Source organism: Mustela lutreola, chromosome 4, assembly GCF_030435805.1.
Source record: "Mustela lutreola isolate mMusLut2 chromosome 4, mMusLut2.pri, whole genome shotgun sequence".
Classification (NCBI taxonomy): Eukaryota; Metazoa; Chordata; class Mammalia; order Carnivora; family Mustelidae; genus Mustela; species Mustela lutreola.
The window spans coordinates 67,073,530-67,090,020 of NC_081293.1; the positions used below are offsets into that span (position 1 = coordinate 67,073,530).

Consider the following 16,491-nt stretch of genomic DNA (forward strand, 5'->3'; position numbering starts at 1 on the left):
AAAGAAATGGATAACATATCCTTCAAACCCAACTTAGAATATTATCACTGTTTTTGATAAACAAATAGCCTTTTGATGTAGAAGTAAAAGTGATGGTATTTAACATCTGAGTGGGATCATGAGCACTAACTTTATCAAATAGAGTTGCAAATGGAAAGAAAACAATGGCAAACTTAGTACTCAAAAATTAAAAGTGAAGTCAGTGGCATTCTAATGGAGGGAAAGAAAATTTTTCTCAGTAGATGGTCATCTGGGTACTATATGGGAAAAAGAATAAACCCTGACCTCTCCTACCTCAAACTTTATTCAAAAATCAATTCTAAATAGATCTTAGTTTTAAATATGAAAGATAAAATAACACTTCTATGTATTTTTAAAAGATTTTATTTTTAAGTAATCTCTATGCCCAACATGGAGTTCAAACTCAAACCCTGAGACCAAAAGTCCATGCTTCACTTACTGAGCCAGGTGTCTCAGTGTTTTTAAAGAAGACATAAAATGTCTTAATGACCTTGGAGGAGGCAGAAATTTCTTAAACAGGATACAAAGAGCACTACCCATAAGAGAAAATAAAAGAAAAAAATTTGGACTTGACTAAAATCAAGAACATTTGTTCATTAAAGATACACTAAAAGTGTTAAAAGGCAACTAATAGGAGAAAATACTTACAGTACATATATCTGGCAAAAGACCCATCTCCAGAATATGTAAAAACTTTACCTACAGATCAATTTTTAAAAGACAGACTTGGATAAGGCAAAAGAAGCTGTAAGAAAGAAAGACTATCCAAATGGCCAATATACATATAAGAGGGGCTCTTGGCTTCATTAGGCATCAAGGAAATGCAATGCCACTACAAACCCAAAAGAATGGTTAAAATGAAAAAGCCAGAAAAAAGTATAAGGGTTGGCAAAGATGTAAGGCAATTAGAACTCTCATGCTGCTGGTGGATGAAGAAAAGTTTGACATTCACTACCAAAGCTGTACACTGGAATACTCAATGACCCAGCAAGTTTACTGCCAGGAATATACCTAAGAGAAATATGTAGAAATCCTATAATGTAACAGATGTCTATCAGACAATGAGACTAGTTATAAATCCATATACAAAAATAACTCATTACAGTAAACACACTGTGTTTATGTGTAAATGTATATTTCATTTCCAGTAACTTTTAAAAGCTAAAATTGAAATACATAGTTGATCCAATACCCTTTTCCTCCTTTGAGACAAAGTAAGCCTTAAACAAACCAACCCTATACTTAAACACAGATCAGGCAATAAATATCATCAAACTGGTTTAAAGTATGCCCCAGACAAAAGCATTCTGTGTCAGTGAAACAATTTTCTATTCCAGTGTAATTAACACTCAAAGAAAGAAAACTGATGAGGATATCTAAATTTTAAAATAAAAGTATAAGGTATAGTAAGGAAAGACAGATTACAAGATTGTGTCCCTATGTTATGACTAAAACTATAGAAGCATTATAAGTCCACAAAAATGTGTACTTAATGGATTTACATAGCCTTACACGGCTAAGCAGCTCTATTCTAGTTCAGACTTCTATAACCAAATAGACACAAAGGAAAGTACTAAGAGGTCTGAAACTGAATTTTAAATTGGCACAGATGGTACATTTATAACACCCCCACAATATGCTGACTGTTCTCCATAAAACCAACCTAGACACAAGTCCCTGCCTCTAGGGAACTTAAAATCTAAAAGTAGATGAGGCAGCCCAATTCAAAGAAAATAAACAAATAAAAGGAAACAAAGAAGGGAATGTAGAAGAGAAGCCCAAATTAATCTCTCAGCTCCCAGAAGGGTAACAGTCCAATCTAAACAGTAAAGAATGAACAGTCAGAGCAGCCTTCTTTACCATGAAACCTAATATGACACTATGCACTAAATATTCTCTAAAAAATTATGCCGACCAGACTGAAAAAGCATTGTTGTTCTCTAGCTTCAACATTCAGAAGGTCCAAATCTCTGTAATAGATAGAATACATATCCCACTGGATGTGTGTAAAGAACATTAAGTAGCCTGCGCACAGGGACTAATAAACAGTCAAAAATCTAAACTACTGAATCCAGAATATATGAAAGCATTTCAAAAATCCTGGCTCAAAAGGCTGTTAACTCATGTGACACAACCATCTTTACCTAAAAACTCCTAAAACAAGACAGTGATTCTTACCAGATTGCATTTCTGATGTTTTCTCTAAAGGGATATATGAGCTATATTTGGTTTGTCTGTAAATAAATATTTCATGGACTTACAGTTCAGACTCTGATCTCCTTATCCAGTTGACTAGAGCTATTTCAATAGAGAGATATCAAACAATTGTCAGAAAGGTCTCCAAATACAGAACCTCTTTAAACCCTTAAATTAAAAAGCAGCTTTATTTTTAACCATGTAGATTCTTCCTGGAACACTTCAAAATGCTAATGATATCCAATTAATTAAGTTATAGGAACCAAACTCACTTTGACAAACTGGCCCTAGCTGCTTCACTCTTTGGATCTGGTATCTCTGGTAAAGGCTATTAAAATAATAATAATAATAATAATAATGATAATAATAATGCCAAATTCTACACAAAAGGAAGAAGATGAATAAAGCAATGACACTACTGGTTTTGCTGCATCCAAGTAGTATTTAATGCATCAGAGCTATAAATAGCACAATTAAGAATAAACATTTGAGGTAAAGATTAGGTGCATTATCTACCCAATGCCTCAGATCTGCAACTACTTTTCCCCAGTGGTTTCAACAGCAGCCATAATGACTTTCAATTTCCCAAAATACTATCTTGCCTCTAGTTTAAAACATGGCTTCCTCTTAAAGAGAAGACTCCCAGCCACTTCCTTTATATATATTTCCATCATAATAAGTACATAAATAAAAATGTATCTTAGACAAATCCAAGGCATCCCAGTAAAAATTGTATTTCAATCTACTTTATGAAGTGTTATGATAAAAATATACTTTTTCCAGTAATTCAAACTCTAAACCAATGTTCTCTGTACCAGTCATAACTTTAAAGTCCCCCAAATGCTATCTTGTCCATAGTTTTCTTTTAGATAGAAGACTCCTAAGCACCTCCCCTACCCCCCACCCTTTAGCCCCCCCCAACACACACTGATTTGCTTTATCTCATCTTAAACATTTCCGTAAGATTTTCCTTGAACCCTTCAAAGGGTTCCTGCTATTTTCTCATAGTACCCTATACTCCCCTTCTCAGGACATTCAACAGATTTGTAATTACAAATGGTAAACAATCTTATATTCTATGAGGGCAAGAATGCATACCTAAGAATATGATTAAGAATGTACTTCCTTACTCAAAAAACTTCAATGGCTTCCCCAAACTTCTGCATTAAGGACATGTTTCTCAGCATGGGTCTTCAGGACCCTCCACAGTATGAACTTTAATGCCTACTATTCCCCCAAATGCTTCACAAAAGCAGAATTATCTGTTCCTTCCAGAACAGGATAAGGACTTTGTGGTGCCTTCATTTCTGTAGCTCCCTTTATGAGCCCTGTCTTTGAAAATGCTACCCATTTTTCCAAACTTAACATCCAATTCCATCTCCTCCATAGAATCTTTCCTGATCTTCCCTAAATAAATTTCACCTCTCCTACTTTGACTCTCTTTTCAGTTATGTTATATTTTCCTTATGGTACTTTCCTAAGTCTACCTAATCTTTAATGGCACTTTTCTTACCCTTAATAGTTTTAAATTTCCTAGATAATGCTGGGTATATGTCACTTTTCCATATTTCTCCTTATCTCACTTTGTATATGCCTTACATACAGAAGGTGCTCCATAAATGAATTCACTAGAATCCAAAAAATCTACTACATATAAGGTAGCTGTATGGCAATTTTCTAAATATGTGGCTAAAACAATCTTTAAAGTATAAAGATGCCTGTGAAACAGATGGAAGCTAAATGGAATTAGAAAAGCTTATAATGATACTGATACAAAAACAGAAATGTATCTTATTTGTATCACAAATAACTGCTTTTTAATCAAAGAATAAGACATATTAAAAGACTCATTTATCTTATACATTAAGATGCCAACATTAATTTCAATTTTGACATCTCAAAGTAAATAGAATTTTACTTCAAGTTTCATACAGCAGCAAAGTACCATCCCATGCTTAATATTTGTTTTTGTGACCATTTCTACTGTCAGTTGTACAAAACAAACAGCAAATAACATTCTTTAGGTGTGCCTAAAGTTATAAATCAGAAAGGACAACAGAAATTATCTAGTTCAATGCATAACATTTCTAGATAAAGAAAATAAAGACTAGGGCACCTGGGTGGCTCAGTGGGTTGAAGCCTCGGCTCATGATCTCAGGGTCCTAGAATCGAGTCCCCCATTGGGCTCTCTGCTCGGCAGGGAGCCTGCTTCCTCCTCTCTCTCTCTGCCTGCCTCTCTGCCTACTTGTGATCTCTCTCTGTCAAATAAATAAATAAAATCTTTTTAAAAAATAAAAATAAAAAATAAAGACTATGAGGTTTCTTGGCCAAAGCTATAACAAGGGGTCCAACCATCTGACTTCCACTCCAGCACTCTTCCCACTCAAAACAATATTCACCTCAAGACTGTAGTAACTACAGCCCATTATTCTCAATCAACATTGGAACCAACAATGCTCCAGTACTTGAATTAAGGCCATTTGCACAGTTTCAGCCATGCTCGAGAGAAACAAAAGTGTGACGAGTGAGGGAATGAAAAGGGTTCTTTTTATCTTTTCCCAGGGGCTTCTATTTTATAAAAGGTTAGAAATAAATACCACTCCATAAGCTTTGAGGAGGAGTGTTTGTGTTCAAAGACACTGAGAAGCAAGAAAAACATGATAAGAAGTTACATACAACTTTTCAAAATACATAATAGAATTTGACACATAACAGAACATACAACACAGAGCATTTTCAATGCTACATTAAAAAAAGTTACTTCATAATTTTTTTTACTTCAGAGTAATCAAGTACATCGTAAAGTACATTACTTATACATAAGGTACAAGTAATCATAAAGTACATTTACTTCAGAGTCATCAAGAAAGATGATGCTTCAGGAAAAAATAAAGACAAAATGAAATGATAAAAGCTAGCAGCCAATTTCTTAAAACCAACTTAAATACCTTTCAATATTTACCAAATATTTGTTATTAAACATCACTTCTTATACTTCTATCCCAAATGACAGGTATATAGCAGGTACTTAATAAGTATCTGCATAATAAATCAATTAATCTTTGTATCGCCCAGCACTATTCTTCAATATTGTGGTTGTACATCAGTGACTATAAAATGCTACAACTTTTGGTAAAAAACGAGCACTGAAGTTTATATCAAAGAGAATTGTTTCTAAGACTACAACATTTGACATTGTGTATGTGTGTGTATGTGTATGTATTTTTGTGTATATATACTCATCTGCTTTCTCTATACATACATATATATATGTCTATACATATAAATGTGTGGCATGTATTTTCAATAATATTGATTTTATCTAAGGATTTCATATTATGATTTCCAAACTTTCCTTACAGCAATTCATAACAAGACAAACATAATACATACATCACAACCTAGTACACATATACACAAGCACAGGGACACAAATACATAATTAAAAGTTTCATGAAACAATTATCACCTACTACACCGAAAGCATTAATATTTTGTATTACATTTTTTTTTTAAATGCTGTTTGTGACCCACTAAACTGGTTTCATCACCCCTGTTCTGGAAATTCATAAAAGTGCTAGAAGACACTGGGAAGGTGTAAGACTTAGTCTGGCATTCATTCCTTAGAAATAACCTAGGCTTTATGAACATCAACCAGAAACTGGCAAAACTTAAGGCTAGAGATTATTAAACATCTTCATTCAAAAGCTATGTTGAGCACTAGAATGGCATCATTATTATGTAAGTAAAAAATACAGACCATATTTTGGGTCATAAAACAAGTCCCAAAAATTTAAAAGGAGTCAAATAACAAGTTCTTTGTTCACAATGGAATTAACTTAGAAATCAATAATAAAAAGCTATCTGTAAATCACAAATATTGGGAGAATAAATAAAACTTGCTAAATAAGGGTTGAAGAATCAAAAGGGAAATTAGGAAATATTTTTAACTCACTGAAAATACAACACATCAAAATTTGGGGGAAGCAAAAACACAGGCCAGAGTTTTACTGGTTTACAGAAGAACATTGAGCCCAGGCCATCAGGTCTCTTTGGTTTCCTCTAAGGAAATCCAAATTCTGCTCACATAAGGAGGGTAGTCACCTGGACTGAGAATCAGCAGATTTGCACTACTAAGGAAATTTGAGGTAAGCAAAGCAATATCCCAACCTCATCCCTACTGGAAAGGTTTTCATAAATCTGAAAGGATTTTCAATGTGGTATCACTGAAGGAGAAGAGCCACCAAAAAAACCAGAATAAAATGAATAGAGAGAAGTGGAGGCAACATCCAGAAAGAGGATGGGGAGCACTAAACTGTAAACTTCAGGATGGTAGTTTCCTCCCCATACTAAGGACAACTCCTGGAACATACTGCCTAATATGGTAATTGAACCTTCACAGATTCATCCCAGAATCAATTAAAAGCAGAAAAACCTCAGGCCATCTGACCAACACAGCAAGCTAGAAACAGAACAAGTTTTGCCTTCAGAGAGATGTTCTGAGGTGATCTGAGGATCCTTCCAAATGCCTAAAAATCTGGATTATATACTACAGCATCATTTAGTCTAGCATCTTAGGGTTAAGAGGAGAGAGGACAAATATCTCAGTATCTGTTTTTAATTAACATAGTATCAGTTCCTCTACTGTTAAAAAGAAGTGAAGAAGGGAAGAGAGCCAAAACATTACAGACAACCATTAATTCAGCTTAGTGGAGAGTATGAGGCTTATTATTTTGATTAGTGTCACTCATTAAATATGTTTTCGATATGTATTTCAGGGAACTAAAGCAAGTGAGGATGCTACTCCACTTTACTAGGGGCAATCCCACATCCTGCTAAGCTGGTTTTTATAATATGTGTTTGGCTTCCAAAATAGGCATAAATAGCCTTTATTTAGATCTATGCTATTTACTTCCACAGAGAAGGAACCTCAGAACTTTTTAATAGGTTATCTTCTTTTTTTATACCTCTGTTGTGATGATGAAGGAAAAATACATGTTACCTGGGGTAAAAGAAGATTGAGCTTAATTACAAAGATTTAAAAGAAAAATTCACATGGTGGCTTTTTAGAAAAAGAACACTGTCTTCCTTTCATCTCAAGGCAAACCACTTTATCATGGAGCATAAATACTGTGTTCTTCTTTTAAAAAATTTTTGTTGAACTTACATCCTTTTTTACTGAAAGACTCTGGAATCTTAGATTAAATCTTGTAATCTGCAAGTCTTCCTAACATATTTGTGCAATCTGAACAGTCGACTGCTATTCACAGCCACTTGAGGAACTAAATTGCTGTATCAGTTCATAAATAGTTTTCTCAAGTGAAATGATACTTTCGACAGAACATTTATAAATTACAATTTTTCTAAAGTCTTTTGGAGAAGAAAAATTTTAAGTGATGGAACAAAAATAAACAAAGTTATATTATTCATTTACCATGTTTAATGATCCAGTGTACATTACTTCAGAGCGGAGATTTATAATGCACAATCAACACACAGAATGATGCATGATTAAATATGCCAAAGTCTTAATGATAATACCACTTTACATGTGTATAGAACAGTCCAGTTTGCAAAGAACTTACATCCATACACTCATTTAACTCTATGTGTCTATCAATTTAAATATAATAGATATGAGTCCATTTGGTTAAGAAAATCCATATACTAAAATGGTTAAGAGCATGGAATCTGATGACCTCTGTCTAGTTTCAAATTCTAGCACTACCACTTACTAGATACGATATTCAGGTACATTACTCAACAATTCTGTGACTCAGTTTCATCATCTGTAAGATAGGGATAACAATCATATCTACTTCTTGGGCCCACTAAAGACTAAATCAATCAATATATGTCAAACACTCAGAACTGAATCTATCACAGAGTAACCTTTATATATTATGAATGCTGGTTGTACTTAATACTGTATCATTGTATGGATAGGGAAATAAGCTAATTAAGTAACAGGGCCAGAAATAAAAACCAGATCTTCCTCTATTTGATGCTCTATTCACAGAGGGCTGGGATTTTTTTTTAAGTATCCTAAAGGTTTTCTAGACTGATATAAAGTGTTTAATGTGGAATTGTACAAATCAAAAAACTCAGCAGTTCAAAACATTTATAAAGTTGTACTATAATCCATTTATATATACATTTTAAGTTAAAGGGCTTTTTAAAAAGGAAAATATTCCATTTTGAGGACAGAACTATACACTAAGGAGTAGTTACCTGTGTTGCTATATTTGTAAAACAAAACTCTTTTGCTTCTCTTTTCCAAAGACCAAAAAGGCAATAAAGCCTATGTTACTTTGGTGATCATAACTTCAATTTATCACATTTAAAAAGTCTAGAAGGAAACAAACTAAGATGATAATAATGACTATATTAGGATCTCCTATTTTTCCCCTTGGTTTTCAAAACATTCAGTATTATGATATAACATTCATAATCTTAAAAGTGATTTCCAAAATAGATTTATCAAGGATTAAAAGTTGCATTGACAAAAGAAACACTTAGAAATAATTCTAGAAAATAATAGATGCCCAGGTGAAAAACTATCCTCTTTTTTCAAACATATTTTAGGTGTCTTTCCTCAGATTTTGTTCTAAATTTTTCCCTTTAGTGATTTAGGTGACTGATAACATCTTCCACTATATCTAAAAATAGGGCATGGGTGTGTAAATTTATGAGCTGAAATGCAAAACTGGCACTGGATGTCTAAATAAGAGTATGAAATCATTCAGCATACTCTAATATAAAAATATATTTTAAGCATTGATATCTACACGCTTTGCATATATATACAATTTTAATTCAACCATCTTTAATCTTTTCATATGAAGTGAAAAAATGTGAAGTCATGAACTTTTTTAAACATTCTCAAATATGCCAAGTCACTTCTTCAGAGATTAACTTGGACAAAGCACTCCTTCACTCCTGGTCTCAGGTTCCTTCTTTGAATAATAATAGACCAGAACATCAGTGGTTCTCAACCTTTTTTCCACCCCAGCCCATCTGGGGGATTCCATATCTTTCCATTTGCAGCAGTGGGGACAGTCTGAAAATGTCCCACAAATATTTCTGATACACTACCCTCGATGCTGGCTCTAGCCTCTGCCCTCCACTCAACTCCAAACTGAAGTTTTCTGAGGTTTTACACAGCTTTAAGGTCTGCCACTTTGGGTACACAAAAAGTACAACCCAATGACCTGGAAGGTATCTGACCCTGCTACCTCAATACAGCTAAAAAGAAAGGCCGAGAGTTAATATGTATCTTCTTTTGTTAGAACATGCAAGATTCAAGTAAGGATTTACATAAGGATGATATCAAAGATGGCTCTGTAACTGTTCATAAGGTAAACAGCACACACACCTTACTTGGAACTGGCTTCTAATCAAGGAGGTGTAAACAGTAAGAAAAGTGTAGAATCAAACAAAATAACACCCCTTAAAGTATGAGGGAATGATATGAACATGTGATGACTGGAAAGGAGATTTGTGCAAGCCAACTTTCCTGATAACAGGAAAGGAAAGCCAAAGACTGGCACACAGAGATGGGATGTTATATGACCCCCCAATTTATTCTCAAAATATCAATTTGTTACAGGTCTATCATCAATTTTATGTGATTTTTTTAACCAAACAACTCAGTTATAAACCAATAGTAACTAATAGCTTAAAAAAATATGATTTGGGTGTATTCTGTATTATAAATATTCAGCATGACTGACAATTGCCCAGTAAAGTATTTACAAATAATGTCCATTTTCTTTGACTGTCTACTTACTGTGGACAAAATTCTACATTACTTAAAATCTATTGTATATGCAAAGTCTTGTGAAGAATTCTCACAAGTAAGAAAGAAGGAAATGGAGTTTAAAACTTCCTTGGAACAGGTGTATTGTTTAATTAAAATGTAAGCCAATATTACATATTATTAATAAGCATACCAGTCATGACAAAGATGCTGGTTAGGGCTTTGAAATTAGGGTAATTTTGAATGTGTAACTGCATTACCTTCAAGTCAGAAAACATGAATCTATAAATGCAGTTACCTTTATGTTTTATAGAGAGAAGACCCTCAAATGGCACACACACAAAAACAGTATCCTACACATTCAGCATCTGAACAAAAAAAAAGGCTGGACCTGAAAGTTGCTGTCCTCTGTACCAGAAGATGCCACCAGTTGTGACTGGAATACAATGTATATATCTCCATCACTTCATGTCTTAAAAAGTTGGTAAAATTATTTGTAGCATTGATTTCTTCTAAAATTATTTGCATGGCATGCTGTTGGCTTAACTTACTGAAACACTCCCCATTTAAAAATAAATTCTCCACGTTCTCCATATACTATAAAGCCTTCCTAAAACCTGTGTTAGTGAATAGACCCATAACCCAATAAGAAATAAAAGTGAACAGAAAAAAAAAAATGGCCCAACCCCAATTTTGTAAGATATTCACATCTGAAACAGTAGCAATAAATACAGTATTATGCAAGAGAAGGCAATTCCTTACAGAGTTGGGATGGATAAATATTTGTTGAATGAATGTATACATTTCTTCTTCATTCTATACTCATGTGTCAAAGCATCAAACAACTTATATTGTGGCAGTTTTTGTTGTGTCTCGAACTTTACATGTAAGTTTATCATGGGGGGAGGGGGGGACCTGTTTGGCTTGACTCACGATGAATCACAGCCAGGAGGTCATCTTGTTGTGTATCAGCAACTATGTTTTCACTAGAGCTATGTGACCTGAAGTGGCAGCAGAAGAGGTACCAAAATAGAAGAGGCAAGAGGCTTCTCCTGGCTTCTGGGCCCCAAATGGGCTTTTCCAGCCCGTTCAGGGATCTGAGCAGGAGCCAACCGCAGAGGAGAAACGGAACAAACCCAACAGCATCGAGGAGACAGCCTGCAGGCCCACCACACCTTCTTTGCCCTCGCAGGGAGCCCGGGGAAGCAAGAACAGAAAAGAACGGGTGTGGAGAAAACAGCATGACAGGGGCCAAAACTAGACCAGTGTAGGGCAAAATCCAGCGGTGACCTTAAAGCACAGATTTTGGGAAGGTCTGGAGCCACAGAAGGATCTCCACCCAGGGACTCCCGGCGCAGCTCCGGCGCTAGCGCGCAGCGGGGCCCCGGCTTCCAAGCTATCCGGGACTTGTCCCTGCTCCCACCTCACCTGTCCAGTGCCCGCTGGCCCCACCGGCATCTCTGGCCCCCTGATCCCCGCGCACCCTCCCATCCCGTGCCCTCCCGGCGCGTCTTTCGGGACCATCGCCGGGGTCAGTGTGGGCAGGGAGCCGAAGCGCGCCCCGTCGCCCCAGGCCTGGCCCGGGCACTCACTTTCTGAATCCTCTTCAGCGCCATGGGTCAGGGAGGGCGGCGGGGACACCGGCCGGCTGGCGGCAGCTACGGGGCGCGGGGGCGTAGGGTCTCGCGGGCTCGACTCGTTGGCTGCTCTGCTGGTTCAGCCCGGGGTCCCCGGCTCGCTGCTCGCTGCTCGCTGGCTCGCTCCGGGCGCCAGTGCCTGCTCAGTGTGCGCCCGAGCGCGAGTGTGCGCGAGTGTGCGGGCGGGGACGCCGGCAAGACTCTTTTGTTTCCGCTTTTGCTTCTGGGAAGGAGCCTGCGCCCTCCCCGCCCGCGCCCCGCCCCGCCTGGCACACTGGGAAGTGTAGTTCCAGCCCTATCCTCTGCGGTCTTCCCTGGGCTACGTCGGGTTACTCACTGCTGACTTCAACCCAAGCCTGGACTTAGAACTGCGCAGTCTTGAGTTGGTCTCTGCAGTTTGATTTTGATCAATTTATGAACCTAAATTTCCCAATCTGTAAAATAGGAATAACAAATTAGCTCGTAAAGCACTTACAGGAATTTCCAATACAGAGATCCTGTTATTTTTACTTTTGTAGAGTGACCTCTCTTCTCAAACATATATAAATTGCCCAAATTTCTCACACATGCACAAACATGCCCGTAATGACTCCTTACTTACCACCTTAATTCCTATTTCAAAAAGCACCTCTATCCACGGCTGATCTTCCATATCTCCTTCTCCTTGGAACTCCAAATTCTGAGATTCGCCATCACTATTGGCTCTTCTCTTCCTTTCACAGTACCTACAATCTGCTCCCCACAATTCTCATGAACTTAAAATCTACTCCCCTTAATTCTTATGAACTTGTGTGCTCGTTATAATTTGGCTTCTACTTTCATAACAAACAAAATCGGTTTTCACCAAGGTCAGGCTTGAGCTTCTAATTACCAAATCCAATTCACTCCTCATTCTTCCTGATGTTTTTGAATAATTTGATGACTGGCCATCCTTTTGCTTTTCAAAGCACTCAGGGACACTATCTTCCATGGTAACTTTCCTGGTAGCTGGGTCTTAAACTTCTCTGACTTTTCTTTTTCTGTCACTAGCTCCTCTTCTCAAAAGATAGACTGCCCCAGAATTCCAAGCCTTGATCTCATCATCGATTTCTTCCTAGAAGATAAACCCCTTGGCTTCCCAAAACTGGGAGACTGCCCAGGGTGATTGGGGGAGCATGGGCTTGTAGACTGGATCTGTCTGACCACTTCCTACTGTTTGACCACGGCTAAGACACTTTAAACTAAGCCTCACTTCCTTCACCTGTCAATAGAGATAATAATTCCTGGATATATCAAAATTAATTGGTATGAAAATATATAGTGCCAAACACAGTACCTAACATGTCAGAAGTTCTCTATAAAAATTACTTCCCTTTGGAAAAACAAATATTGTTTAAATGCCTATACTACCCAAAGCAATCTATACATTTAATTCAATCCCTATCAAAAACCAGGATCACATTCCCTCCTTAATGCCCATTACCCAATTATACCATCACTACAGCCCCCTCCCTTCTGCAACTCTCAATTTGCTTCTTGGAGTCCAGAGTCTCTCATGGTTTGTCTCCCTTTCTGATTTTTTTCCATTCAGTTTTCCCTCCCTTCCCCCATGGACCTCTGCACTATTCCTTATATTCCACATAGGAGTGAAACCATCTGATAACAGCCTTTCTCTGATTGACTTATTTCACTGAGCATAATACCCTCTGATTCCATCCATGTCAATGCAAATGATGGGTGTTCATCCTTTCTCATAGCTGAGTAATATGCCATTGGATATATGTACCTCATTGTCTTTATCCATTCATCTGTTGAAGGGCATTTCAGCTCCTTCCACAGTTTGGCTATTGTGTACATTGCTGATATGAACACTGGGGTGCATATGCCCCTCTCTTCACCACATCTGTATCTTTGGGGTAAATATCTAGTAGTGCAACTGCTGGGTCATACGGTAGCCCTATTTGTAATATCTTGAGGAACCTCCATACTATTTTCCAGAGTGGCTGTAGCAGCTTACATTCCCATCAATAGTGTAAGAGGGTTCCATTTTCTCCACATCCTTGCCAACATTTGTTGATTCTCGTCTTGTTAATTTTGGCCATTCTAACTGGTTTAAGGTGGTATTTCATTGTGGTCTTGATTTGCATCTCCTGATGGCGATATGGATCATTTTTTCATGTGTTTGTTAACCATTTGCATGTCTTCTTTGGAGAAGAGTCTATTCATGTCAGCTGCCATTTCTTAACCTGATTATTTTTTTGTGGAGGGTTGAGTTAGAGAAGTTCTTTAGACATCTTGGGTACCAGCCCTTTATCTGTTACATGATTTGCAAATATCTTCTCCCATTTCATAATTTGTCTTTTAGTTTTGTTGACTGTTTCCCTTCCTGTGCAGAAGCTTGTTCTCTTACGAAGTCCCAGTAGATCATTTTTGCTTATGTTTCTCTTGTCTTAGGGATGTGTCTGGGAAGAAGTTGCTGTGGTCAAGGTCAAAGAGGTTACTGCTTGTGTTGTCCTATAGGATTTTGATGGATTCCTGTCTCACATTTAGATCTTTCATCCATTCTGGGCTTATCTTTGTGCATGTTTCATTCTTCTGCATGTGGCTGTCCAATTTTTCCAGCACCATTAGTGAAGAGACTGTCTTTCTTCCGCTGGATATTCTTTCCTGCTTTGCCAAAGATGAGTTGACCATGGAGCTGAGGGTCCATTTCTGGGTTCCCTATTCTGTCCCACTGATCTCTGTGTCTGTTTTTGTGCCAATACAATGCTATCTTGATGATCATGGCTTTGTAATATACCTTGAAGCCATATATTCTGATACCCTCAGTTTTTTTTTTTAATTTTTTATTTTTTTTATAAACATATAATGTATTATTAGTCCCAGGAGTACAGGTCTGTGATTTGCCAGGTTTACACACTTCACAGCACTCACCATAGTACATACCTTTCCCTATGTCCATAACCCCATGACCTTCTCCCTGCCCCCTCCCACCAGCCACCTTCAGTTTGTTTCATGACAGTAAGAGTGTCTTATGGTTTGTCTCCCTCCCGATCCCATCTTGTTTCATTTATTTTTTTCCTACCCCCCAAACCCCCCACATTGCATCTCCACTTCCTCATATCAGGGAGAACATATGATAGTTGTCTTTCTCTGATTGACTTATTTCACTCAGCATAATACCCTCTAATTCCATCCATGTCATCGCAAATGGCAAGATTTCATTTCTTTTGATGTGATGCCCTCAGTTTTTGTTTTCTTTTTCAATATTCCCCTGGGGATTCGGGATCGTTTTGGTCCCATATAAATTTTAGGATTGTTTGTTCTGGCTCTGTGAAAATGTCGATGGAATTTTGATAGGGATTGTACTGAATGTGTAGATTGCTCTGGACAGCGTAAACATTATAACGATGTTTATTCTTCCAATCCATAAGCATGGGATGCTTTTCCATCTCTTTGTGTCTTCCTCAATTTCTTTCATAAAAAGTGTTCTGTGGTTTCTAAAGTGTAGATTTTTAAAAAATATTTTATTTATTTATTTATTTTTAATTTTTAAAATTTTTTTAAATTTTTTATAAACATATAGTATATTTTTATCCCCAGGGGTACAGGTCTGTGAATCGCCAGGTTTACACACTTCACAGCACTCACCAAAGCACATACCCTGTCCAATGTCCATAACCCTACCCCCCCTTCTCCCAACCCTCCTCCCCCCAGCAACCCTCAGTTTGTTTTGTGAGATTAAGAGTCACTTATGGTTTGTTTCCCTCCCAATCCCATCTTGTTTCATTGATTCTTCTCCTACCCCCTTAAGCCCCCATGTTGCATCACCAATTCCTCATATCCGGGAGATCATATGATAGTTGTCTTTCTCCGCTTGACTTATTTAAAGTGTAGATCTTTTACCTTTTTGTTTAGGTTTATTCCTCGGTGTCTTATGGGTTTGGGTGCTATTGTAAAAGGGATTGATTCCTTCATTTCTTTCTCTTCAGTCACGTTGTTAGTGTATAGAAAAGCAACTGATTCCTGTGCATTGGTTTTGTACCTTGCCATGTTGCTGAATTGCGGTATGAGTTCTAGCAATTTTGGGGTGAAGTCTTTTGGGTTTCCACATAAAGTATCATGTCATCTTGGTGAAGAGAGAGAACTTGATTTCTTTGCGGAGTTGAATGTCTTTTATTTCTTTTTGTTGTCTGATTGCTGAGGCTAGGATTTCTAGTATTACATTGAACAAAAGTGATAAGAGTGGGAATCCCTGCTGTGTTCCTGACCTGAAGGGAAAAGCTTTCCATTTTTTCCCACTGAGAACATTTGTTGTGGGCTGTTCATAGATGCCTTTTATGGTTTTGAGGTATGCTCCCTCTATCCCTGTATTCTGAAAGAGTTTTAATCATGAAAAGATGCTGTATTTTGTAAAAATGCTTTTTTGCATCAATTGAGAGGATCAGAGGGTTCTTGTCTCTTCTTTGGCTAATGTGCTCTATCATGTTGATTGATTTGTGAATGTTGAACCACCTTGGATCCCGGGAATAAATCCCACCTGGTCGTGGTGAATAATCCTTTTAAGGTACTGTTGGGTCCTATTGGCCAGGATCTTGTTGAATATCTTGGTGTCCATGTTCATTAGGGATATTGGTCAGTAATTTTCCTTTTTGATGGGGTCTTTGTCTGTCTTGGGGATCAGGGTAATGTTGGCCTCATAGAATGAGTTTGTAAGTTTTCCTTCCATTTCTATTTATTGGAACACCTTCAGTAGAATAAGTATGATTTCTTCTTTGAATGTTTGGCAGAATTCACCTGGGAAACTTCCTGGCCCTAGACTCTTGATCTTTGGCAGGTTTTGATGATTGTTTCAATTTCCTTGCTGGTTATTGGTCTGTTCAGATTGTCTATTTCTTC

The 16,491-nt window shown here is 37.3% G+C and overlaps 1 protein-coding gene across 2 annotated transcripts in view; it reads right to left on the reverse strand.

Annotated features, from left to right (window-relative positions):
- Positions 1-11,827, reverse strand: part of UBE2D1 (ubiquitin conjugating enzyme E2 D1) — a 37,867-nt gene extending 26,040 nt beyond the window's left edge. Inside the window, exon 1 of one of the 2 annotated variants that reach the window (XM_059170220.1) lies at positions 11,569-11,827. In XM_059170220.1, the coding sequence (XP_059026203.1) occupies positions 11,569-11,592 (24 nt within the window). In that variant the 5' untranslated portion in view covers positions 11,593-11,827. Of the gene's footprint in view, positions 1-11,404; positions 11,541-11,568 lie in introns of those variants that run through there. The other variant, XM_059170219.1, reaches the window with a different exon arrangement.
- Between the last annotated feature and the right edge of the window lie 4,664 nt (positions 11,828-16,491).